The sequence below is a fragment of the Callorhinchus milii genome, unplaced genomic scaffold (assembly GCF_018977255.1).
Source record: "Callorhinchus milii isolate IMCB2004 unplaced genomic scaffold, IMCB_Cmil_1.0 Scaffold14, whole genome shotgun sequence".
Taxonomy (NCBI): domain Eukaryota; kingdom Metazoa; phylum Chordata; class Chondrichthyes; order Chimaeriformes; family Callorhinchidae; genus Callorhinchus; species Callorhinchus milii.
Genome location: NW_024704755.1, coordinates 3,169,000 through 3,194,685, shown reverse-complemented (window position 1 = coordinate 3,194,685; position 25,686 = coordinate 3,169,000). Strand labels below are relative to the sequence as shown.

General features: G+C 43.0%; 1 protein-coding gene across 1 annotated transcript; it reads left to right on the top strand.

The window, feature by feature from the left end:
* Positions 1-287: 287 nt before the first annotated feature.
* Positions 288-25,578, top strand: LOC103175942 (calcium-transporting ATPase type 2C member 2). The gene is made up of 27 exons (XM_007889253.2): positions 288-644; positions 1,944-2,057; positions 5,203-5,319; positions 8,222-8,311; positions 8,423-8,458; positions 8,827-8,888; positions 9,174-9,282; positions 10,019-10,168; positions 10,288-10,356; positions 10,927-11,002; positions 12,135-12,201; positions 15,821-15,945; positions 16,300-16,397; positions 16,946-17,047; positions 17,131-17,220; positions 17,562-17,663; positions 17,766-17,922; positions 18,715-18,885; positions 19,424-19,521; positions 19,881-19,931; positions 20,657-20,823; positions 20,973-21,041; positions 21,151-21,267; positions 21,891-22,038; positions 22,805-22,900; positions 23,397-23,538; positions 24,216-25,578. The coding sequence occupies exons 1-27, from the start codon at positions 441-443 to the stop codon at positions 24,341-24,343; spliced, it is 2,955 nt and encodes a 984-aa protein (XP_007887444.2). The 5' UTR covers positions 288-440; the 3' UTR covers positions 24,344-25,578.
* Positions 25,579-25,686: the final 108 nt, after the last annotated feature.

The window sequence follows — 25,686 nt, the reverse complement described above, 5'->3', positions numbered from 1 at the left end:
ACTTCCTGGTGTCTGTCCTCAAATTGCCCTTGAACAAGCAATTGTGCCTTGTGTTCCTGGTCCCAGTGGATGAGCTAAAAAGCACTGAGCTGGACTTCACTTTTCTCCATCCTTTACTGTGACAACCTCCACCCAGCAGGTAAGATTGTTGACTGAGTGACCTTTTTTTTTCCCATTGTGTGCTGACTGCAACGCCTGGAATGAAATTAAACCAAATGAAAGGATAGGCGTGCCTGGTTTCTGCTGGTTATGACTGTGGGAATGTAGTTTTCGCTATAAGCACAGGAGGAAAAGGGAGTGGGGGGGGTGACAGGTGTGTTTGGCAGCTGATCTCACTCAATCTCTCAGCCACAGGTAGACTGGACAAGTTACAGCTCAGTGAAAGGTGCTGGTGAGGGCATTTCCAGAGCCACAGGAGCTGAACAGCTGTTATACTTTTGATGATACGAATCCCTTTCCTATTTTCCAATGGGTTTCCTCTCACCTGCAGCTCTGTGAGAGAGAGAGAGAGAGAGGGTATAGAGAGAGAGGAAAACAACAACAAAATGACTGGGAATCGCTTCTCTGGATTTTTCCAGCAACTTTTTGCAGGTTCTCACCACAAGTACCATCCACTTCTCAACAAAGACACTCAACAAGACAAGGTGAGTGTGTGTGTGTGAGAGAGAGAGAGAGAGAGCTGCACTTAATATAATATCCCTGACTCAGGGTGACTTGCTGTCAACTTGTTGCTGTGTCCAAAAGCAATGTTCAACCTGTTGCCCAATGTAAAGCACAGACACACACACACACACACACACATAAGCAATTGTATTGTTCAGCCTAACCCGAGATGGTGTTTTTTTTAAAAAAAAACAGTTGCTAATCCCTCCGAGTCAGGTGAATGGTACTTTATCCAAATCCCTGATTGTCCAGCGCCTTAGGGATGTCCTCCCGATGGGGAAGGCGCTACACAGGTGTAATTCTGCTGCCGTTGCTGGCTGCCGGGTTTGCCCGCAACAGGTACGGTCACGACACTCCCCAGCAAGATGGCTTGGCTTCACGGCCTGATCGCCTTCAAAACTGTAGAAATTCCAGGTTTGCAGGATGAGACGTAAGGTTAAAACTAGACCCGGGCTGAGTGACTTCAGGCGGTCGCCCCACAGCTGTTCGTGGGACGTTCCCGTGCGCAAATTGACTACCGCGTTCGTTTACAAAATACACGGGTCACTACACTTGACAGCGAAGCACTTTGAGGCGTCGAGACAGAGTGCTGAGGCGCTGCAACAACTGCAAGGATCGATATAATTATTATTGATCTCTTTTGGACTTCTGTGACGTTCCAAGTTACACAGACTGTAATGTGCACATTGTAAAATGACTGTAGTTGTGAGGCAGAAATAACGCACCGCAGTTTGAAGGCATTTCCAATCCCAATGCATTGATTTTTTTTCCCCCCATTGCAAATTTGAACTCCAATGGACGTGTGATGCGGACTTAATTTAACTGTCGTTGCACTTTCGCAAGTTCAGCATCAACCTTGCAGGCAAACCTTACCCCTTACTCGTGTGCGAGTCCGTCCATGCATTGGAATCATTTTTTTAATATATAAATAAGCACTTCAGAAAACCTCCATCCATTCTGAGCATCGTTGTATTTTGCCACATTTTGCTCGAACATCGATGTGCCCAACTGAGTAAACGCCCTGTTTTCTTGGTGTGCACTTAACACGCAAGTGTGAATTCACACTAACATGGCTGCACCTTACAGTGGTGAATGGGGGGGGATTCAGTTAATGGAAGGACTAAGACTAAATGGAACTGATTTGTCATTGGTCTTTATCAAAGAGTACTGTCTCCTTTAAAAACTTCTGACTTGTTGCAGTGAGTAAACTCACTCTCCACCACGATCTAGAATCACAACACACATCTTATTTTGTTTATAAACACGCACACTGCAAACAGGAGAATGGGGAGCTTCGGTTATCAAAAGTCGGCGGAAAATATCGGCCAATTGAAGTCATATGTCCTAAGGAAGCCAGCACACAGCATGTGGAGGAGTTGGTAAGAAATCTCCAGGTGAGAACATTTTGTGATGAAGGACATTGGACTAGAAGCTATCCTCGTCATTCGACTCACTTGATTTATACATGTCGGCCTGATCCCGAGCCAACTTTTTCAAGTCACTTTATTAATTTTTATTGGGAAATAATTAGTTCCTGTATTTTAATTGTTATTTTGCTTGCACGGAAAAAGTACTCATTTCTTTAGCAGTAAAAGAAATGAATCGTCTTTCCTTTTGCTTTCCTGGACATGAATTGATGGTGTAGGACTGCAAATACGCCAATTAAGTTCATTGCTGCTGTCGATAAACAAAATTAAATTGAGACTTGCATTCATTGGCTTTAATTGGTCCGACTTTTTACCTACAGAGCCTTTAATTGACACAGTATTATTATAATATTATAAATGCACAATAACTGCACTTTACAGCAAATCCTATGCATCCTTTTGAGATGTCCTGGCTATGTGATAGGACGTTATATCAAATCCTATTTTAATTATTATTTTGATCTAAGATTCTATTTTCCACTTAACTAGAATAAGAACATAAGAATTAGGAGCAGGAGTAGGCCTTTCGGACCCTCTAGCCTGCCCCGCCATTTAATAAGATCGTGGCTGATCTATTCTAACTCCACCTACCCGCCTTATCCCAATATCCCTTTAACCCTTTACCCACAAGAAATCTATCAATCTCAGTCTTGAATATGTCCAAACTCATCCTATCCCTGAAACCCACCACTTGCTCCCTTGACCCCATCTCCACTCCTTATCTCCCAGCTCCACCTCCTTGCCCCACATATCACAGACGTTGTCAATCTGTCCCTCTCCTCTGGCTCTGTTCCCATTCCCCTAAAAACTGCCACCATCACTCCCACCTTGAAAAAACCCTCCCTTGATGCGTTGCAGCTATCAAGCTACCGGCCCATCTCCAACCTCCCCTTCCTGTCCAAGGTCCTGGAACGAGTTGTCGCCTCCCAGCTGCGCTCTTTCCTCTCCACCCATTCATTATTCGAACCCCTCCAGTCGGGTTTCCGTGCTGCCCATAGCACAGAAACTGCCCTGGTCAAGGTCACCAACGACATCCTGACCATCTGTGACCAGGGCTCCCTCTGCCTCCTCGTCCTCCTCGACCTATCGGCAGCATTCGATACGGTCGACCACACTATCCTCCTCCACCGCTTGTCCTCCCACCTCAACCTTCAAGGCCCTGTCCTTGAGTGGTTTAGGTCGTACCTCTCCCACCGGCTTCACTTTGTTTCCACGAATAGCTTTTCCTCCGGCCCCCGCACTGTCTCATGCGGTGTCCCTCAGGGCTCTGTCCTCGGTCCCCTCCTCTTCACCCTCTATATGCTCCCCCTGTGGTGACATCATCCGCAGACATGGGGTTAACTTCCACATGTATGCGGATGACACCTCACTCTACCTTTCCTCCTCTACCCTCAAATCCACGACCCCCGATGTCCTGACAGCTGTCTGTCCGACATCGAGTCCTGGACGAGAGACAACTTTCTTCAGCTCAACGTGCGTAAAACTGAGGCCCTCCTGATTGGCTCACGTCAGCGCCTCCGCACCTCAGGCGCTGACAGCATCAGCATCCAAGGCTGCACTCTCCACCTCTCAAAGCCAGTCAGGAACCTCGGGGTTCTGTTCGACCCTGAGCTGTCCTTTCTCCCTCATATCTGCGCCACAACTGGCACCGCCTTCCATCACCTCCGGAATGTCGCCAGACTACGGCACTACCTCACCCCTCACGCGGCTGAAACTCTGGTCCACGCCTTTATCACCTCAAGGCTGGACTATGGGAACTCTCTCCTCGCCGGCCTTCCCGGCACCTCCCTCCACAAGCTGCAGGTCATTCAGAACTCCACAGCTCGTGTACTGTCCCACACCAGGCTTCACGACCACATCACTCCCACCCTCGCCCTCGCTCGCCTCCACTGGCTCCCCATCCCCCAGAGGATCGAATTCAAGATCCTCATCCTCACCTACAAGGCCATTCACGGCCTCGCTCCCTCCTACCTCTCCGACCTACTATCCCCCTACCTCAATCCCCCAGTGCCTTCGCCGCTCCCTCCCTTTCAAGGCCAGTCTCAAGACCTTTCTCTTTGACCGTGCCTTCAGCTCCCCTCTCGATTCTCTACCCCCTCCTCGCTCCTTCCCCCTGACCATTTCCCCCCTCCTCGCTCCCTCCCTTCCCTCCCTCACCCTGACCATTTCCCCCCTGCTCGGGTCCTGACCCAACTGTACAGTGCCTTGGGACGTCTTCCCGACGTGAAAGGCGCTCTATAAATGGAATCTTGTTGTTGTTGTTGTTGTTCAAGGACTGAGCATCTACAGCCCTTTGGGGTAGAGAATTCCATAAATTCACTACACTCTGAGTGAAGAAGTTTTTTCTCAACTCATTGGGAAAGGGCTTACCCTAATTTTAAGACTGTGACCCCTGGTTATAGTTTCTCCAACCAGGGGAAAAAGTCTCCCACTATCTATTCTGTCGTGCCCCTTAATAATCTTATAGGTTTCTATAAGATCACCTCTAATTCTTCTATATTCTAGGCCTAAATTGCTCAACCTATCCTTATAACTCATCCCCCCTCATCCCAGGTACCAACCAAGTGAATCTACGTTGTACCCTCTCCAAGGCGAGTACATCCTTTCTTAAATAAGGAGACCAAAACTGCACACAGTACTCTCGGTGCGGTCTCACCAGGGCCCTATACAGTTGCAGCGAGACTTCCCTATTCCTATATTCTAACCCTTTTGTAACAAATGCCAACATACCGTTAGCCTTCCTAATTGCTTGCTGTACCTGCAAATTAATTTTTTGTGACTGGTGTACAAGGACATCCAAGTCCCTCTGAACGCTAACACTATCTAGTTTCTCCCCTTCTAAAAAAAATAATCTGCTCTACTGTTTTTGCCACCAAGGTGGATGACCTCACGCTTCCCTACTTTATACTTCATCTGCCACCTCTTTGCCCACTATATTAGATAATACAGAGTGGTGGATTTGAGCCGTGTTAACAAAAGATAGCTACAAAATCCCTAAATGACCTTGATTTAATCCTTCAATACGTCGATGATCTTCTTGTCTATGTACTTGTTAAATGTCCGCACTGTCTTGGGAGAGTGATGCTGCTGATGGCTGCTGTCTGTATCCTAGGCTGATCTATACAATGGCCTCACAGATTGTGATGTGCTTGAGCGTCGCATTTCGTACGGATGGAATGAATTTGGAGTGGAAAACGCTGAGCCGATTTGGAAGAAATACCTCAGCCAGGTAACTCGGGACTAAAGCAGTGGGTTTCTTTTTAAGAACCTCAGAAAAAACAGTTTCCAAGTTAAGTCTGAAATTCAGAATTTTTCACAAGGAATTTGGAGGCGAAAGTGATCCTCGGGTGGAATTTGGACCGTGGAATTTTCCCTCAAAAAAATATCATTGTAACATTACACAAAAAGAGGATCCCTTTATGTTGCAAATGTTATTTCCGTCAACTCTGTCTCCTTAATAATGCCAGGTGACATGGGAACGTAGCTCAAGGGAAACAGGAGGAGGTCATTCAGCCCATTGAGCCTGTTCCACCCAGTTTATTAGATCCTGCCTAATTGCTATATTCCTTAATATTTTACAGAAGTATTTGTCGATCTCACTCGTAGATAACCCTGTTGATTCAGCCATGCAGTTGGCAGGTTTTAAAAATTTTTGTAAGTGTACTTAGGACGGAACCAGGATCAGAGAATGATTCTTTTATAGGCATTATTAAAAGAGGTGGGACACAGAGCTGTTGTCTGCTTAACCTGAAGGTTTCAATCAATATTTAAACCAGCTTTTACACTCGACTTGGATCAAATGTGGGATGAAATTTACAATGATGGCTTCTCGCTGACACATTTGGCTGCTCTCTTTAAGCCAGTTTGCCTACACACTCACTACACTTCACAGTACATCCCGTGAAGAACTTTGAGTCATCCTCCTGACGTGAAAGGCGCAAGGATTGTTACTGTTCTTAATCGTTATTGGGTTTATTTTAAGCGGTTGTACTGTAGCCCACAGTGGTTGATTTATGCTCACACAATAAGGATCGGTCACTGGGTAAGTGAGTGAAGGGGGGCTGGTGCTTGTAACCAACCCTAGCAAAGAGTCATTCACCAGGAGGTGAATAGCAAAACAAAAACAAGCCAACAGCAATCAAATTAAAGGTGTGCATCTTCCCCATCAAATCTTCCAATTGTAAAAAAAATCATCTTTTGCTTCATGGCTTCACGTTTGCTCCGTGCAAATTGGCTGCCACGTGTGCCTACCATCACTGAGATACACAGGAAAAGTTCCTGTGAAGTGCTTTGAGATGTCTCGACGACGTGATAAGGTGCTTTTTACCACACGCGAGGATTATTTTGTAATACGTAATAAACTAAACAAGGGTACCCTACACTGAATGGGAATGAGAGACTGGTAGAGATAATATCTTTGGGGGTCGGACAATAGAGCAGATGGACGCGAGTTAAAAGCTAGAGTGTGAATCATGTGGGGGAGGTTTTTATAATTGTACCTTCATTGGTACAGTCTTGGGTTATGTTGGCACAGAGAAATGAGGAAAGAAGTGTTGAGTCATTCTAGTGTCCTTGAAAAGAGCCGGATGGAGCACTAACTAGATAAATAAAGTTAAAATATTTTGACACCGAACAAAATTAATGGGCACATTAACCAGTGTTCTACATCGTGTCCCTGATGTTTGCTCAGTGGCGTTTCCAAGATGGGAATCGATTGGAGTTTGCTCATTCACGCCTATCTTCATGCCCGGATAACAGTACGTGACGACAGCTGTTTGATGATCAACAGAAATAAAAGTTGTAGGAGCATTTCTGGACTCGCAAGAGGCCGGTGTATGCAGTCGAGTCTTAAACTATATTTATCAAAGGTTCGGTCTGACTGATGCACCCAGTATATTGAGACTGTAGCTAGATAACTCGTTCAGCTAATTCCTATACCTGATTTGCACCGTTCAAAGCGCTGCATTATCCAAGTGTGCGGTAATTTATCAGATTCCGCATCCAAAACTGGATCGACAGAAAGGATCAAGAGGCTGGTTCGGATGCACGAATGGCAAAAGCCGAATGTGCTTCCGGAAAACTACCATTATAATAATAATCCTTGCATTTGATAAAGCGCTTTTCACGTCTTCTCGACGTCCCAAAGCTGTAAAGCGAATTGACTGTATATTTGTGGGCGAAACTCGGCAGCCAATTGCGCACAGCAGCGTCCCACAAACAGTCGTGGATTGAAATGACCAATTTTATTATTATTATTAGCAGGAATTTCAGGCTTGTTCTGTCCGTGAAAATAAAGATTTTGTTTTGGGGGGGTGGGGGGTCTGTTTCGAATTAATTTTCTTGAAAAATTATTATCTGAAAGTGAAAACATTTAGCTGGGTAAATAGTGCCATGTGTTTAAAGCTAACTTTTCACATGCCTGCAGCCAGAAAGATTAGCATATAGAAACAAATTATTATTTATATAAAACTACTGCAGCCTTACATTATTTTATACCCTTTGGGTCACTATTGTGCAATTGGTAACAGGTTGCCAGGAATACTAGTTTAAGCCAGGATGCTGGACTTGTTTTAAAAAAGACAGCTGGATGCTATAATGGGAGGACAAGTAGGGTAGGTAATGTGGGATCAAATGGGCTGAAGGGCCTTTTTCATCATAATCTCTCTTGTGAAACGTTTAAACATAAGCGCTTAAGATCGCATTGGTTTGGTGTGAAAATGGCAATCTTGATGGAGTCCTGTAGCTGAATGTTTAGAGCACTTGCCTTGCAAGTGAGAGGACCTGGGTTTGATTCCCGGGCAGGGCGAAATGTTGGGCAAGTTTCCTTACTCGCACCTCTGTTTACCTACCAGTAAGTAGGAACCCGGCTGTTAGTCGATTGGCGGATCACTTTTCCAGGGTAGAATAGAAAGATTACAAAATAATAATTTGATCACTCAATCCACGGTTGTTTGTGGGACGCTGCTGTGCGCAATCGGCTGCCGCGTTTCGTCCACAAAACATAGTCAATTCACTTGACAGTATATTCTGTGAAGCGCTTTGAGACGTCTCGAAGACATGATATCAAATGCAAGGATTATTATATTATTGATTTATTATTATTATTATTAACCTCCATTCCTCTATTACAGTTCAAGAATCCTCTCATTCTGCTGCTCTTGGCTTCAGCTGTCATCAGCATCATCACCAGAGAGATTGAGGACGCAGTGAGCATAACAGTGGTAGGGACTGACATTACCACGTGCGACAGCTTGCCTTTACATAGCGTCTTTCACGCGGGTACCATCTTAAAACTGCACAACTGGAGTAATCTCATTGTATTCCTTTCACAGGCTATAATAATTGTGGTCACCGTGGCATTTATACAGGTAAGTTGCGTGTCTTTTCGGTTTAGGGGAACCCACAATGCGGGGCGGGGGGGGAAATGAGTTAGACAACCTCAGAGAGGTCCCAGGTCCAGTCCCTAATCTGTGCTGAGTTCTCCGATTTTAGCTGCAGCAGAGGGGAATACTTTGGGGAAAAAATCAGCCATGTTCCCACTCCTGACTGCTGAATATCAAGTGATGATGGGCTGAAGACTTGGGTTTGGTGTTTGGGGCCAGAGGACCATAACTGAGGAGGACTTTTTCTCCTGAGGGAGGAGGTGGGGGTGGGGGGGGGGGGGAATGAGTGCTCAATTTGGAATCTCGTCATGTTCTCCGATACGTTTTTTTAAAAAAAAATGTTCTACTTCCAGGAATACCGTTCTGAGAAGTCCTTGCAAGAGCTAAGCAAGCTTGTTCCTCCTGAAGCAAACTGGTAAGCGTTAACAATTGAAAAGAATCATTACCTTTCGTACAATACGATGCAAAGGATGGACGTGGCGGCTGGCTCACCTTCTCAGCTAGGAAAACAGCCACGTGAAGATTCAAAATAACAGTCACTGGAGGGCAATTAACAGGGTTTCGCCAGCCAAATGCACAGCCACTACACCTTATGGTAAATCCTGTGAAGCGCTTTAGAGATCTTTCCCGTCAGGGGAACGTGCTGAATCAAATGCAACGCTTGTATTGTTTTTAGTTGCTTGTTTGGTTGTGTTTGCAGCATTCGCGAGGGAAAACTGGAGCACCTGCTAGCACGTGAGCTCGTACCAGGAGACACGGTATGCATCTCAGTTGGAGACCGAGTACCTGCTGACATCAGACTCTTTGAGGTTTGTGAATTCTTGGCTTCGCCCCCGACTGGCATAGCAACTGAAACATGTCACAGATACAGTGGCGCTGGGTCGCATAGAAGCTTGTGCCTTGCGGACCTGGGGTTTGGCTTGATCACACAGACCGACTGGTTTCACCAGTGACATTACCAGCCGTGCTGGGTGGCAAACTATCATGATGCGGAAACACAGACCAGCAAAGTGCCCTGTCATAAGGCGAGTTGGCATATTCTAGACCAATCCACCCCTGCCCCCCACCCCTGCCCACCAAACGTTTGGCCCACAAAATATACAGTCAATTCACTTTACAGTATATTCTGTGAAGCGCTTTGAGACGTCTTGAGGACGTACGAAGGCGTGATATCAAATGCAAGTATTATTATATTATAACCAAACTACCACATTATAGCAGGTTCTACTGTAGTTTGTTAAGTAACTTGTACGATACTCTCAATTGGCCAAGTGATGGACGAGAGGGATTTTCTGTAAACATTTCAATGGAAGTGAAGTTTGGGACCCACCAGCGACCCGCTTTGCGCTCCATGTATTGAGAATTTTCTTTTACGTTTATAAAAAGAATGAATTTATTTCAGTGAAAATAAACTTAGATGAAGAATCGTTAGTTGCACTCGGCTCGTGTAACGTGACAGATGACACTCGCAGTGCTTTGTTGGTGTAACCGTTTGTGTTCTGTTCTCACATGTAACTTATAACTGCTGTATTGTTCTGTGTCTAGGCTGTTGACCTGTTGATTGACGAATCCAGTTTTACAGGGGAATCGGAGCCTTGTAATAAAACTACTGCCACCTTATCGGAGGCTGGGGATTTGAGTTCTCTTCTAAACATCGCATTCATGGGAACACTGGTTCAATACGGGAATGGAAAGGTATGTATGATAATAAAAATTTTCAGTCGGTGTGGAATGTTCCTCCAACTCCCTTCCCCCCCTCCCCACTTCCCTCACACGCTAATCTTCCCGTTTTGTTTCTTCTCTCCCGTCTGTAGGGTGTTGTGATTGGAACTGGTGAAAAGTCTCAGTTTGGAGAAGTTTTTAAACTGATGCAAGCTGAAGAGGTACACAGTGGAGTTTGTTGCGTTTGTTGCATTGCCCAGTTTGCATAACCTCGCAGTGTCTAGGCTGACTCCCCAGTGTAGTGGAGTCCTGTAGCTCAGTGGTTAGAGCACTCGCTTTGCAAGTGAGAGACCTGAGTTCAATTCCAGGCAGAGGGCGAAACCTTGGGCAAGTTTCCTTACTCCACACAGAGCCTAATAATAATCCCTCCAAAACCAAAAAANCAATAATAAATTGGTCATCTTCAATCTACGACTGTTTGTGGGACATTGCTGTGCGCAATTGGCTGCCACGTTCGCCCACAAATATACAGTCAGTTCACTTTACAGTGTGTTCTGTGAAGCGCTTTGGGACATCTAGAAGACGTGAAAAGTGCGATATCAAATGCAAGGATTATTATTATTATAGTGTTGGGAAGAGCCCTGAAATGTCAGAGGTGCCCTTCTACAGATGAGATGTTAAACTGAGGTCCCCTTGGCCTGTTCAGGTGAACATTAAAGACCTGTCGGCGCTATTAAAATTTATATAATAATTTGTAAAACATTGACTGCAGTTTCTTTTCTTGCACCCAGACTCCAAAGACTCCTCTACAGAAGAGCATGGACAGGCTGGGGAAACAGCTGTCAATATTTTCCTTTGCAATAATTGGTAAGTTGGCAAATGAGATTTTAATACTTTGGCTGCCGCCGTTGCCTGTGAAATACACAGTCGCTGTGAAGCACTTTGAACTGACTTGATGAGATGCTCTATCAAACGCAAGGGTTATTGAATCCCACATCCTTAACGCTGTGGACGTTCTGCGGTTCGGTGGTGCTTTCCTGTGTTTCCCTTGGGCATCTGCTGCAGAGACAGATGTGCCAGAGGCTTCCTACAGGGAGAACTACAATTGTAATTCCATTTAATATAACCCAGCAAAAGGCTTGTAGAGGGAAACATACGCCTCACTCATCACACTTAACCTTATGTTAGCATTCCCCTCGGGGAACCCTCCATGTTTCAATTAGACCTCATTTACCATTAAGTCTGCCTTAATTCAACGATTTATTTACAATTTTAATGCAAACAACACAGAACATCATGTTCAGAGTAAAGCATTTTATTCTACTTGTCAGGGCAGCTCAATAACTCGAGATTGAACTGATTTGCAGGTTATCCTCCCTCAGACGGTACATTTTTGCCATTTGCTTGTTTTGTTTCTGGGTTACTTGTCTCTTTTTTTTTAAAAAAATACTCAATGAGAATGAAGCTTTTGTCTGGCTTTAATGGGCCATTCAGAAATGTTCAGGACATTACATTGATGGCAATCGATATCGCAACATGCAATAGCAAACCTCGATGCTAACCCGCCCATTGTGGGGTAGAAATTCCATCTGTTTTCCAAGCTAAGAATACTAAGTGTAGAATTTGGCTAATTCTGAAAACCAGCCTTGCTTTTTTTTTCATCAAAATATCTTCAATGTCAAGATTGAATTCATCGATCTGCCAACTTTTGCCTCTCTAAAACACTCAGAAGGATAGAGTGAATCTACACCCACGTAGAACTTCTCCCCCGCAACTTTTAATCTCTAAATTTCACATAGTTTAAGAAAAGATTAATTCTTCCAATAAGGAGAACGCTGTTTGAATCTGGGGGGATGGGACAGTTCTACCTTGAACACTTTGTGTGGAGGCATTTCTGATTAGATGCAGCTTTACTAATTACACAATGGTGTGGCGAATCGAGATAATTTTATTCCAAATGCATTTTATTGACGGGTACAAATATTGCCATTTCGTACAGGTTTAATGATGGCAATTGGCTGGTTGCAAGGGAAGAAACTGCTTGGAATGTTTACTATCGGAGTTAGGTAAGAACACAAAGAATACCTCTTAGTCATTTTCTCCCTCGCCTGAGTGAATCATTTGCTTGACAGTTCAGGTTTAGATGCAAGTCACACCTTGTGGCGGGAATTGTTCTTGGGAAAGATTTGGAAACATTTTCTGGCACGAGCATTTGAACTCGATATTTGAACCGTTTTGAAGTTAACCTGTTAAGTTTCCTTTCTGTTTGATGCTCCTCTCCCTTCCCTACATTCATGTTCTCTCTCTCTCTCATACACACTGGCGTTTAGCAATTCATATTTTTCTCAAGCGGTGCAAACCTCTTGTAGATGAGACTGGCAATGGAATGCGTGAAACAATCACATAAACCGCACTTTTGTGTGGTTGAAGCTTAACTAAGTGATACAAACTTATACCCTTTGTATGATTCTGTAATAAGTGAAATTGCCGTCAAATATTGATTGAGTGAGTGAGAATTATGTTGGAGATTTCTTGGCAATATCTTTTTGATATTGATGGTTTGAGCGTCGTTTTTTATAAAAACAACATGGACACATTTTTATAAATATATGAAGAAGCTATCAAAGGTAAATGTGGGTCCGCTTCAGGCAGAGACGGGGGGGATTATAGTAGGGGACAAAGACATGGCAGAGTGTTTAAACAAGTACTTTGCTACTGTCTTCACCTTAGAAGACATTGAAAACCTACCAAGATTAGAGGGGAACCAAGAAGAAAATGTTAGCGAGCAACTTGGAGGAATTAATATTAGTAAAGAAATAGTTTTAGGTAACTTGTCAGGTCTTAAAACTGATAAATCTCCTGGACCTGATGGCCTACATCCTAGGGTTTTAAAAGAGGTGGCTACTGAGATAGGGGATGGTTTGTCTTTGATCTTCCAAAATTCTCTGGATTCTGGAACGGTTCCCATTGATTGGAAGATTGCAAACGTAAGACCACTATTTAAGAAGGGTGGGAGAGAAAAGAGGGGGAACTATGGACCAGTTAGTCTGACGTCAGTGGTAGGGAAAATTCTTGAGTCCATAATTAAAGATGTCGTTATGGGATTCCTGGAAGACCATAACAAGATTAGGCAGAGTCAACATGGCTTTACAAAAGGGAAGTCATGCTTAACTAATCTTTTAGAGTTTTTTGAAGATGTATCTAGCAGGTTAGATAGGGGGGAACCAGTAGATGTAGTATATTTAGATTTTAAAAAGGCATTTGACAAAGTGCCACACAAAAGGCTATTGCACAAGGTTAAGGCCCACGGGATTAATGGGAACATATTAGCATGGATTGAAGAGTGGCTAACGGGTAGAAAACAGAGAGTAGGAATAAACGGGTCATTCTCGAATTGGCAGGAGGTGACTGGTGGAGCGCCACAAGGATCAGTGCCTGGGCCTCAGCTATTTACAATTTACATCAATGATCTAGACGAGGACATTGAATGTAACATATCTAAATTTGTGGATGACACTAAACTCGGTGGGAGAGTAAGCTCTGAGGGTGATGCAAAAAGATTGCAAAGGGATATAGATAGGCGAGGGGAGTGGGCGAGTAGGTGGCAGATGGAATTTAATGTGGGGAAGTGTGAAGTTATTCACCTAGGTAGCAAAAATAGAAAAACAGATTATTTTCTAGAGGGGGAGAGATTAGATAGTGTTAGTGTTCAGAGGGATTTGGGTGTCCTTGTACACCAGTCTCAAAAAGTTAGTTTGCAGGTGCAGCAGCAACTAAGAAGGCGAACGGCATGTTAGCGTTCATTGCAAAAGGTTTAGAGTACAAGAGTAGGGAAGTTTTGCTGCCACTGTATAGGGCCTTGGTGAGACCGCACCGAGAGTATTGTGTGCAGTTTTGGTCTCCTTATTTAAAAAAAGGACATACTTGCCCTAGAGGGGGTGTAGCGTAGATTCACTCGGTTAGTTCCTGGGATGAGGGGACTGACCTATGATTTTAGGCTGAATAAACTAGGGCTGTATTCTCTAGAGTACAGAAGAATTAGGGGAGATCTTATTGAAACATATAAGATTCTTAAAGGGCTGATAAAGTAGACACAGAGGGACTGTTTCCCCTGGTAGGAGAATCTATAACCAGGGGTCACAGTCTTAAAATTAAGGGTCAGCCTTTTAGAACAGAGTTAAAGAAACATTTCTTCACTCAGAGGGTAGTGCATTTATGGAAGTCACTATCCCAGAAGGCTGTAGATGCTCAGTCCTTGAACATCTTCAAGGCTGAGACTGATAGATTTTTAAAACATAGAGGGATTAGGGGATATGGGGATAGGGCAGGTAATTAGAGTTAGGTCAGAAGATCAGCCATGATCTTATCGAATGGCGGGGCAGGCTCGAGGGGCCGAATGGCCTACTCCTGCTCCTAATTCTTATGTCCTTGTATCCACTGGAATGGTTGGGGAAAGGAAAAACAATGGGTGGAAAAGTGAACCAGAATTCTGAGAAGATAAAGCCAGGCAAATCCTTGGTGTCTTAGGCAATGGTCTGCCTGACATATCAGTTTAGTGAGACTTCGAAGAGCAGACATGTGTACCAAATGAGTTGGTTGGTACGAGGTGGATGAGTACCGAGAGTTAGCCATTCTCATGACCTGAAAGAGCTGAATCTTGTACGATCAACAGACCAACAAGTACAGAGATGTGCATATTCCAAATGCGGTTAATGTAGAAACACAACACTAGTGACTGGTGAAAGACTGCATTGTCCATCCCACTTTGTAGTTTTTGTGTTGCAAATTAGAGGTCGGTTAATTTTAGCACAAAGCTGGATGAGCTTTGGTTAAGAATTAACAACATTTCCCATGTCGTCAACTGTGCAGTTTAAATAATACATTGTGTTCTAAGTAAAATATGATTCATCTATGTGGCCATTGGCTCAACAAAGGCATATTTTTATTTACGGTCAACATTGCAACACGACTTATCTCAGCCCTGGGTTCAATGGGTTTTGATTAGTTAACAGAGTTCCTCATTATTTCAGTCTTGCCATTTAAAATATTTTGACATTCCTATGACTACAATGAGATAACGCACTCCAAGACTGCAATACCATTGTATTATACTCAATGTGTGTCACCAAGATTTGCAGTTCTGTCAGATTCAAGACCTCAAATTCTTGCCTTATTGATCACAAAGCAAATCTTTTAATAATCTGAGTCAATGATGGGTTCAAGCCTCAAGGCAGGAACTTTGAGCTCCGGGTCAGGACCAACTCTGCATTGTGAGGAGGTGCCGTACTTCGGATGAGATGTTAAACCTGGACCCGTCTGCCTGTTCAGGTGGACGTTAAAGATCCTGTGGCATTACTCGAAAAGAGAATTGGAGTTTGGCCAACAATCCCCCAGATAAAATTGATCATTTCATGGCTCTTTGTGGGGTCATTCCTGAGTCCAAATTGGCTGCCACCTTTTACTTGTGAAATACACAGTCAGAATACTTCAGAGTAAATCCTGTGAAGCGCTTTGTGACATCCCGCTGACATGAGAAGGGTGGTATCAAATGCAAGGATTATTATATCCAGGTTCTCGCACTTGCTGGTATGAAGCGCTCTGTCTGAGATGCTATCCTGCGTGGAGGGCACTATATATAAGTGCATGTTGCTATTGTTGTATATGGATTAATTTCCCCTTTGGCAGTCTTGCCGTTGCAGCCATTCCAGAAGGCCTACCTATCGTTGTAACGGTCACACTTGCGCTGGGAGTGATTAGAATGGCAAAGAAGAGAGTGATCATAAGGAAGCTTCCTGTTGTGGAAACCTTAGGTAATGAAAGCCATGTCCTTATTTCTTCCAGTTTTAAGTTATCTATCCAACTTCGTGAGAAACATAACAACATGCAGGTTGATCTTTTGTTACATAATTGTTCTCTATCTCCATACGTGCAGATAATTATAAGGCGATCCAGATATTAGGAGTTCGCTAGGTACTCTTTACTTAAGTAGTACAATTTCATAGAATTGTTTGCACCTCGCAATAAAAGGTAGCGCTTGTTCGATTTGTGGACGTCTTTCCAATTTATTCTATCTCGTTTCAATGCATTCTTGAACCTTTTTCTGAAGAAAATTAGCCGCTGTTTGTAAATGGAGATGCATAGTGACTGGACACTTTATTTTGTAGGTTGCTGTAACGTCATCTGCTCTGACAAGACTGGCACCCTAACAGCCAACGAAATGACCGTAACTCGCTTGGTGACTTCGGATGGCATTGAAGCTGAGGTGGGTACTGAGGCCCTTTGCTGTAAAACGTTCTGTTAAATACCAGTGGAGAGGAAGGTTCTGTGTTAAATAAACGGAATGCTTGAAACAGATAAGAACCTTATCTTGCAGGAGGAAAACATAATTAGACTTACTGGCACTGAGATGTGCTCGTCAATATAAAATTAATAATCATAACCCTTGCGTTTGATAAAGCAGGCACTGTGTGTTTTGTAGACCAACTTGAGAGCCAATTTTACAGCAATGTCCCACAAATAGCGATGAAGTGAATGATTAATTCTATCAGGGAGGATTGTCAGCTCGGATACAGGGACAAACTCCCTTCTCTTTTCCCACTAGTGCTGTATTAGCTACTCAGTCACTCTCGATTAGAGTAAAACAGCAAGAGGTCATCACTTTAGGAAGAAGTTACCAAGTATGACCCATCACATTGAGTAGCGCTATCTGAAAATGGTCAGTGCTAAAGAAGGGATGTCTGGTAACCTAACAAACATTTCCAAGTGGTGACTGAGTCATGTCCTTTGTCAAACAGTGTCCGTGTTTTCTAGGTGAGTGGTGTGGGATACAATGGAAATGGGAAGGTGTATTTACAACCCAGTGGGGAAATTGTGATGCCATTCTCTAACGTATCGGTGAGAAAACTGGTCGAGGTGAGTAGTGTTGTAGTGAAAGTTCAAAGATTCCGTTCATTCGTGAGCCGTGTTCCTCCTGCCTACAATGTATTTCCTTATAGGCTGGATGTTTGTGCAATAATGCCGTCATCAGGGAAGATGTACTGATGGGACAACCAACAGAAGGTGCCTTAATTGCACTTGGAATGAAGGTAAGTCTTAAAGCAAATATAACTTGGTGCTTAACAATACGTTATGCTAATACGGTTTCCTAACTGCCAGCTCACGTCAGGATGTGTACCGTAAAAGCCACACAACCCATTTGCGAAGGATAATGAAACTTACAATCCTCGTTTATCCACAGACAGACAAACACACAGTGTGCCAAAGCAAATAATATAATACTGAAGAACATCCTTTCCCCTCGAGCTGAAAGTTATTGTTTAGCAAATGTACTTCTGAAATTTTTTTTTTGTTTTTTTTAAAAAAAGCAAGCTTGCTGGTTTTGAAAGGTTACATTAAAAAAAATGTAAAATTGTATTTTACGTTGAAGATGGATCTGGAGAGAATCAAGGAGAGCTACACGAGGAAGCAAGAATATCCCTTTAGTTCTGAACAAAAATGGATGGCGGTTAAATGCACCTACAAGGATCAGGTAAGCTATTCTGTGCCATCGGGCTTTCAAAGAGGTGTCTTATTATTGATTGGGTCCGTGTGACTTTGTTGGTACTGATTTGGCCTTTGTGGACGTTTAAAGGAATCCGAAGACATTTACTTCATGAAGGGAGCTTACGAGGGAGTGATTGAGTACTGCAGCAGTTATAACAATGGGGGAATATCTGTTGCGCTGACTCCACAGCAGAAGAACGTATACCTGAAACAACAAGCGAAGCTGGGAAATGAAGGCTTGCGTGGTAGGTTTAATGGTCTGAAATTCCATCTGGTCTTAAACCCATGAGACCGCTCAGTCTTAAAACTGAGGATTGCAAGAAATTGTGGACAATTCTTAAATCCGGTCTCAATTTGGGAGGCGGAATTATTGTTAATAATAATAATTCTTGCATTTGAGACAATGCCTTCGCATCAGAAGGAAGTCTCGAAGTGCTTCACAGGATTCACTGTAAAATGTAGTGATTGTGTACTTTGTAGACGAATGTGGCAGCAAATTTGATGAGGATTGTTAAAAAGAAATCCTATGGAAACAGTGCTGAGATTGCAAATTTTCTGAGAAATTTTAAAATCTAACGTTCGTTTATTTAAAAATAAGAATACAGATTTTTATTCTGGTTACATAAATACTGTCATAGTCTGAAAGGATGAAGATGTTTCCTTGTTGTGTATCTACCTGTTTAAGCCACCCACCATTACCTATGTGTGCTGTCCGAATATACCCCCAGTTTAACAAAAAATAGTCATTCTGCCACATTTGGCTAGAAATACACAGTCGTTAGGCTTCACAGTAAAATCCTGTGAAGCACTTTGAGAGGCCTTGATGGGTGGTAAGGCACGGCATGAAATGCAAGAATTATTAATATTTCTGATTTACAAAAGATCAAGCAACTAGTATTGCCTTGTCATTCCTTTTCTTGATTATTGCTCTATATAGAGGGACAATGTGTACATTAATTTCAACGGCTCCTGCACACTGTGTACTGAAAAGACAATGATTGCTTTCAACAAGGTATTTTCTTGTTTGCTTTTTCCAGTACTTACATTTGCCTCCGGACATGAATTGGGCAAACTGAATTTCTTAGGCCTGATTGGAATTATTGATCCCCCGAGACCTGAAGTCCAAGAAGCAATTCGCATCCTTCAAAATTCAGGAGTTGATGTAAAAATGATAACTGGAGACTCCAAGGAAACGGCTATTTGTATAGGTATTGTATAACAAGATGAATTGCAGCACAAACAACACTTTAGATATGAACGTTGATATGAACGTTCATTTAGATATGAACGTTGCTAAAAGGTTTTGGGAACCATGCACAATAACATGGTGTTGCCACCCTTTTCCTTTTCCATTCTCTGCAAGGTACGGTTCTATGGAACCCAATGAATAAGGGTTATGTGGTGTGTAAAAAAAAAAAAATAGACCGCATCGAAAGGGCGGAGATAACAAATAGACAGAATGTCGTCATTAACATTTGCGGCAGAATTTAATTATGGTTGGTCATGTCATTCTCTCAGTTGGTCCAGATTTCCAGTGTAGGTCGATTTAGATAACCAAATTGGAAGTCTAAAGATATCTTTGCTGGAAGTGGCATTGTGCAGTGAGGTCGTTTTGAACAGTAAAGCAGAGAGAAATGACAAATGCACGCAGACTAATGAGACGTTTTAAAACGAGCGACGTGACGAAGTGCGGTGCTGTGAAGTGTTCATTTACAGCGGGTAATTTTTCTCCAATTTCGTGTGCAGGGAGAAGTATAGGCCTTTACAATGATGAGATGGAGGCAATGTCAGGAGAGCAGCTGGGACAGCTAGAGGATAAAGATCTATCGCACATGGTGAAAAAGGTAAGGTTTTGCCTATCCCCACCCGAGTACACAACAACATGCATTCGTATGGCGCCCTCCACGCTGGGTAGGGCTTACACTGGTTCACACAAACGGTTTCAGTTTTGTAGCATAGTTAACAAATCGATCGACGCGTTTGCAATCAGTTGCAATCAATTTTCTGTCATTTCAAGTCCCTCTGGGTGACTCGATCAATATATGCAATAACCGGCAACTTTGCAACGATTTTTTTTAAAAAAAACAACTTGGATTCAGTTTGCTTTGGTTTCAATAATAAAAGGAATGTTCCAATTTTAAGGCAATCCATGTATCACTTACACATCCCTCTCCTTCCTTTCCTCTACCCCAATCCTTATCAGGTGGCTGTTTTCTTCAGAACAAGTCCAAAGCACAAACTGAAGATAATTAAGGTATAACTCTGGTTTTATTTCATTGCGGGGGTTAATTCATTCATTTTTAAAATCATTCATTTTCCGTTAGGACACTTATTTTGGGGTGGGGAACTTCATACCACGTACTTAATAAAAATGCAATAAAAGTTGTTGTTAATTTGAGCTCTACTGGAATCCTGGTCAACGTCACCAGTGACAGTAAATTTAGTCGAACTTTCTTCCCATTTCGATCCCCCCATTTCTTTCCTGAACGTAATGAGATAACACGGGGGTAAGCTTCCATCCACAAGTGCGAGCTGCCTTCTGTTGTTAAGACCAGAAGGCAATAGTTTGTTGGTAGGTTGAGTCTAGATAGTGCGGGTTGGCAGGCTGTTTCGGGAGGAACGCAGCCATCTGGGTTTATGATCTTGCCTGGCATTCACGAGCTGGGACACTCTATTGGGATGTCAATGGATAACTAACTGGAGTGGGATCCCTGGCTCATCGTTTTCCCCCTTTCAAGCTCAACGGGCACGTGATGCGGAGCCAATTGTAGCACGATTGCTTTCCCGACAGATCGGTCAATACAGGGTAGACTGATGGGGAAAGAACCAAAGACAGTTCGGTACAGTTATGCATTGAGCTGTAATAACTTAGCCGTTTGGCTCATTTGTTCAGATTTATGTTTCTGCTGCTTTGTCGCTAAATGCACGTGGGGGCAAATCTAAGGGTGTGAATCCATCACTCAAACTGTTGCTGTTTAGGCTCTGCAGACCCACGCGGCAGTGGTGGGGATGACAGGCGATGGCGTGAATGATGCTGTCGCTCTGAAATCCGCTGACATCGGCATCGCCATGGGGAAAACGGGGACCGATGTCAGTAAAGAAGCAGCTGGCATGATCCTGGTGAACGATGACTTTTCCTCTATTTTGTGAGTACCTTTGGGACTTGCGCAGCTTCAAGAAAACTTTTTATTTTTTTGAGATCCGGAAAGAAAGTTGAAGGAGGGCGAAAAAGTGACCGTTGAAATGTTATAACGGTCACTGGCACAGGATAATCGGCTAAACTGTTGTTTTCTAGGTGTGCAATAGAAGAAGGCAAAGGAATCTTTTACAACATTAAAAACTTTGTCCGATTTCAGCTGAGCACGTAAGTTTTTTTTAATGTTTTTTTTAAAAAAAAACCACTGCAATTGGTAAAAGTAAATGCTGTCTGTTATTTTGTTCGCAGTTTAACTCTGTTCCTTTTAAATGCGTAGGAGCATTTCGGCTTTGAGTTTGATCACTTTGGCTACTATATTTAATTTGCCAAACCCGCTGAATGCCATGCAGATTCTGTGGATCAACATCATTATGGACGGGCCGCCTGCTCAAAGGTACGTGTTGCCTCCTTGAAACCAAGAACAAAGTTGTGTAATCCAGTCAGGTCTATGTGTTCAAATAAGCTATTGTACTGCGTCGCAGCATACAGTATTCTGTCCACACCCTACTCAGCGCTTTGGGACGTCCTCCTGACGTGAAAGGCGCTATACAAATTCTGCTCCACTACTGTCCGCTTTCGTTCAGCTGGTTCAGGTCTTCTGCATTTCCCTCGTCCCCTCCGCTCCATCATTGGCGGCAGTGCTTTCAACTTCTGCGCCCCGAATCTCTGGACCTCCCTGGATGAATCACCCCCTCTCTTATCTATCTTTAAATCCCACTTTAAGACCTACCTCTTCAGTTACGGTAATGATCACCTCTCCTCATCACCCCACCCCCCCTTTCCCCCCTCCCAACCACCCTGCTATCGTGCATGAAGTTGCGTTGTATAAATGAGGGCCGTTATTGTAAACGGTTAATTTTTTTGAAACTTGCAAAGCAAGATTTTTTACGTTCTGTTGAGCCAGCATGAGCATTTTGGACTTGAGTGAGGGTCACATCCTAATGGCACGTTAAGAATGCAGCAGGAGGTTTTACTGTAGGTGTTCATTTATTTTTGCCCATTGTTTTCTGTTTATAGTTTGGGTGTGGAGCCAGTGGACAAGAACGTCATTAAACGTCCTCCAAGAAATGTCAGAGACTCTATCCTCAATAAGGGCTTAATTTTAAAAATCCTATTCTCTTCTTTCATCATCATTTGTGGTACTCTCTTTGTCTACTGGAAGGAGGTGGGTACAGTGTGAGGAACTTTGTTATATTCATACAAACAAATGCAAGATACTTACCATTCTAATTAAAAGATAATTAAACCCTCAATGTTAATTATTGTCTGATAGTCAATAACTCATAGGTACATTTTGCTCGTGGTACAATTTACCCGTAATCATTACATTTGTTTGGAATGAGCAGGTTGTTTCAGTGTTGGGACACAGAACTGGAAATAATTAGAAATGATAGAAAAGAGAATTGCTGTTACAGTACAAAGACACGTTCCCAAGCACTTTGAATTAGTGGGATTCGGGTTTTATGGTAGGTTTCTGACCCGTAGCAGTGCCATTGGATGAGGTGCCAACCACAGGTGATTCCCCTTTCCTTTGTGGAGAGAAAATTATGCCTCCAACCAAAGCAGTCTAGTCTGGACCTGCCTGCTTTCTCAGCCAGGAAACGGCAGTGCGGTATTGCTGTAGGTAAACGGAAAGAAACGCAAGTGGGGACCAGTTTCCTCTGAATTTTCTCTGACCGCTCAGGAAACGAGCAAAAATCCAGAGCGAGCAATGCTGCCAACAATGCAGTACATGCCGCTTGCCATGCAAACAAACATTAATGTCAGTCTTGCACACGTACATCATATATGACCTACAGCAAGCTAATCATATGGGACAGCTTTTGCCCTGAAAGATCCACTTGGCATTACAGGTTGCACATAAGTGAGTTGCAATGGATAAGACTTTCAGCATTATAGCACCACGGTAACTTTGTGCCTTTTGTGTTTAGCTTCCAGAGGGAAGGATTTCCTCAAGGACAACAACTATGACCTTCACCTGTTTTGTCTTCTTTGATATGTTCAACGCTTTAAGCTGTCGTTCCCAGGTATAAACTGCTCTTACTGTACTTTCAGAACAACACAGTTGTATTTATATTTAAAAAAAAGGCCTTTCAGCTCATACTCTCTAAACTGATGCTCCTGGGCTGCATTATTATCCTTCAGATGAGACAGTAAACCGAGGTCCGGTCTCCTTTTCAGGTGGACATTAAAGATCCCATGGCCAAGCGAGCTTCTTCCAGTGTTCTGGTCAACAATCTCCCAGATAGATAAAATTGGGGTATTCACACCATTGGCTATTTGCAGGGTGTTGCTGTGAGCAAATTGGCTGCAGTGTTTGCATACAAATGGTGGGGGTGGGAAACTGTGTGAAGCACTTTTAAGACATCGTAATGGCGCTGTACCAAACACAAGGATTACTATTATTACGTTTGATTTCTATCTTCCACCAACTAGTTTCAGCAGTAGTGAGTTACAGAGGGCTCAGGAAGAGGGATATGGTAAGGATTACGAATGATAATTTTTCATCTCGTTACTTTCTAGACGAGATCCATTTTCCAAATCGGTTTCTTCAGTAATCACGTGTTCCTGTGTGCGGTGCTTGGCTCGATCCTGGGACAAATGGCTGTGATCTACTTCCCACCACTACAGAAAATTTTCCAGACGGAAAGTCTCGGGTTATTCGGTATGTGATTAGTTGGTGCATTTTAACATGTTTATTTACGCTTAAACATCAACTTCTTATCTCTTCTAAAATACACACAAGCAGTTTTTTATAGCAACTGCTTAAAGTTGCAGCTTTCCATGTTCCATTCCAGAAAGCTCGAGGTGTGGAATCAATAGAGATGTTCAAAAGCGAGATGGAATATCTGGTATGAAGGGGAACGGAGAAAGGTTGAGACTTAAAAGATCTGAACAAGGTTTAATAAACCCGTGGAACAGGCTCGAAGGGCTGAATGGCCTCCTCCTATCCCTGTTCACTTACCTTCCTAAAAGTCGAAATAAAAACAAAACTCTGGCATTCTGGCCTCAACCACCCTTCCCGGTGACCTGTTTCAATCATTTAATTATTTAATAATTATTAATCATTTAATAATTACCCTCTGGTAAAGAAAGACAATTCCAGCAGCCAATTCTCATTGCAAACCTTTCTCGGACAGTATATTTTGAGCGCTCTGAGACGCTACCCTGTGTGAAGGGTCCTATATAAATGCAAGTTACTGTTGTACGTTTATATTAAAAAAAAGTTGAACTATTATTTTATTATGGGATACATTTTGAACCTAAATGTGCGTCTGTAATGTATATGCGCCTGGTTTTCCTGTAAACTAAAAGACTTTTGGTTTTCTGATTCCTTCACAGACTTGCTGTTTCTAGTAGGTTTATCCTCCTCGGTGTTCTTTGTTTCCGAAATTGTCAAGTTAAGCGAGAGAATGTGGTTATGCATTGGACAGAGGAAAACTAATCCCAATCTCGACTCACAAGTATGACCGCGCTTGACAAGAGAGTACACATCACCGCAGACCTGTCTATATATATATATATTTTTACATAAATTTTTATCATTTAAAAACCTTAACTATGACCCTGCGTTGGACGGACGTCATCGTGTGCGCTGGACCGACTTGCGAAAGGGACGATGCTGTTTTCAAAACGGCAGCTGTGGAGTTCAATTCCGATTTGCATCCTGGGAGGCCGTGGAGACCGGGTGAAGTTAACCGCTCTTGTACTATCTCGCTTCTCTCTTGTCTTACGTGAGCATAACGACAGTTTCAAATTGCAATGCGTCAGCCCCTCAGCAGTTTCTCTCGACGAGAAAACCCAGCAAACGGCACTTTGTTCCCTCTCGATTCTGCGGGAAACCTTAAAATGTCTGTAAACCCCCCCGCGAGCCACGGGATCTCCCTCGACGTTATGTTTAGAGAGGTTCTGTAATAAGTTTGACAGTGCACCCACTTGAAAGTACGAAGGTCAATGCGAGGGAAAGAATTGTAACGGTAATAATAACGGTGCATTGATCCTCAAAAGATTTTTTTTTTTCGTCTTCAAAGCACAGGGGTTTTGTGAGGTGTGTCGAGGGGTTGCACTCGGGCAGTCCCGTGAAGGCAAGTTGAATTATTTCGACCCTGAGGGAAATGGTAGCCCCAAATTAGTTAAACTGTTGTTGAGCGTGAATGTGTCTCATAAGTTTTGCACACCGTATCACAGGTTTGCCTTCCCCCTGTGTGATTCTCATTATAGTGAGATTTCAACCGGAGAGTCTGATCGACTGAGTAGGAATGCCCTCGATACTGCAACTTATGACACTGGAACAACTCGATGTACTTTTCTTCTCTCTCTCTCGCTCTCCACCACACATTTCACCAGGAACCACGACTACACCAAATGTCTATAGGTTTACATTAGCAATGAGTAGAGATGCACTACAGGTTTTTGAAAACTTAAAAATAGAGACCGGGTCACTCTGTGAGCAGCAGTAGCTATGTGCAAAGTAGTAAAATAATTTCCACGTTTAATTCAAAACTTATTGGAAAGCAAGGTATTTATTTCTGTGAAAGAACATTTGTTTTCAATGGGCGATGTATTGTATGTATGTTTGCAAAAAAANTAATTGCACATTCTAAGATTAATGTATCATTTGGCAAACAAATGTACCATGAGGGAGGGGGGGAAATTTACCCAAAGGTATTGTTTAAGAATGACTTTGTGATTTATGGTCATAAAATTGAAAGATTTGGCAGATGCTCCAGGTTGTATTTTTTAACCTCACCAGCTACTTATACTGAATTTACTTTCATTTTTTCCCCCCCATTTCAATTTAATGTTCTGCTTG

What these genes read in the sequence shown, in the direction of transcription:
- LOC103175942 (XM_007889253.2), top strand. Translation starts at nt 441, where the DNA reads ATGATACGAATCCCTTTCCTATTTTCCAATGGGTTTCCTCTCACCTGC. An exon ending in CTGACATCAGACTCTTTGAG is followed by an intron (nt 9,283 to 10,018) that starts GTTTGTGAATTC and finishes TTCTGTGTCTAG; the next exon opens with GCTGTTGACCTGTTGATTGA. An exon ending in TTCAATACGGGAATGGAAAG is followed by an intron (nt 10,169 to 10,287) that starts GTATGTATGATA and finishes TCCCGTCTGTAG; the next exon opens with GGTGTTGTGATTGGAACTGG.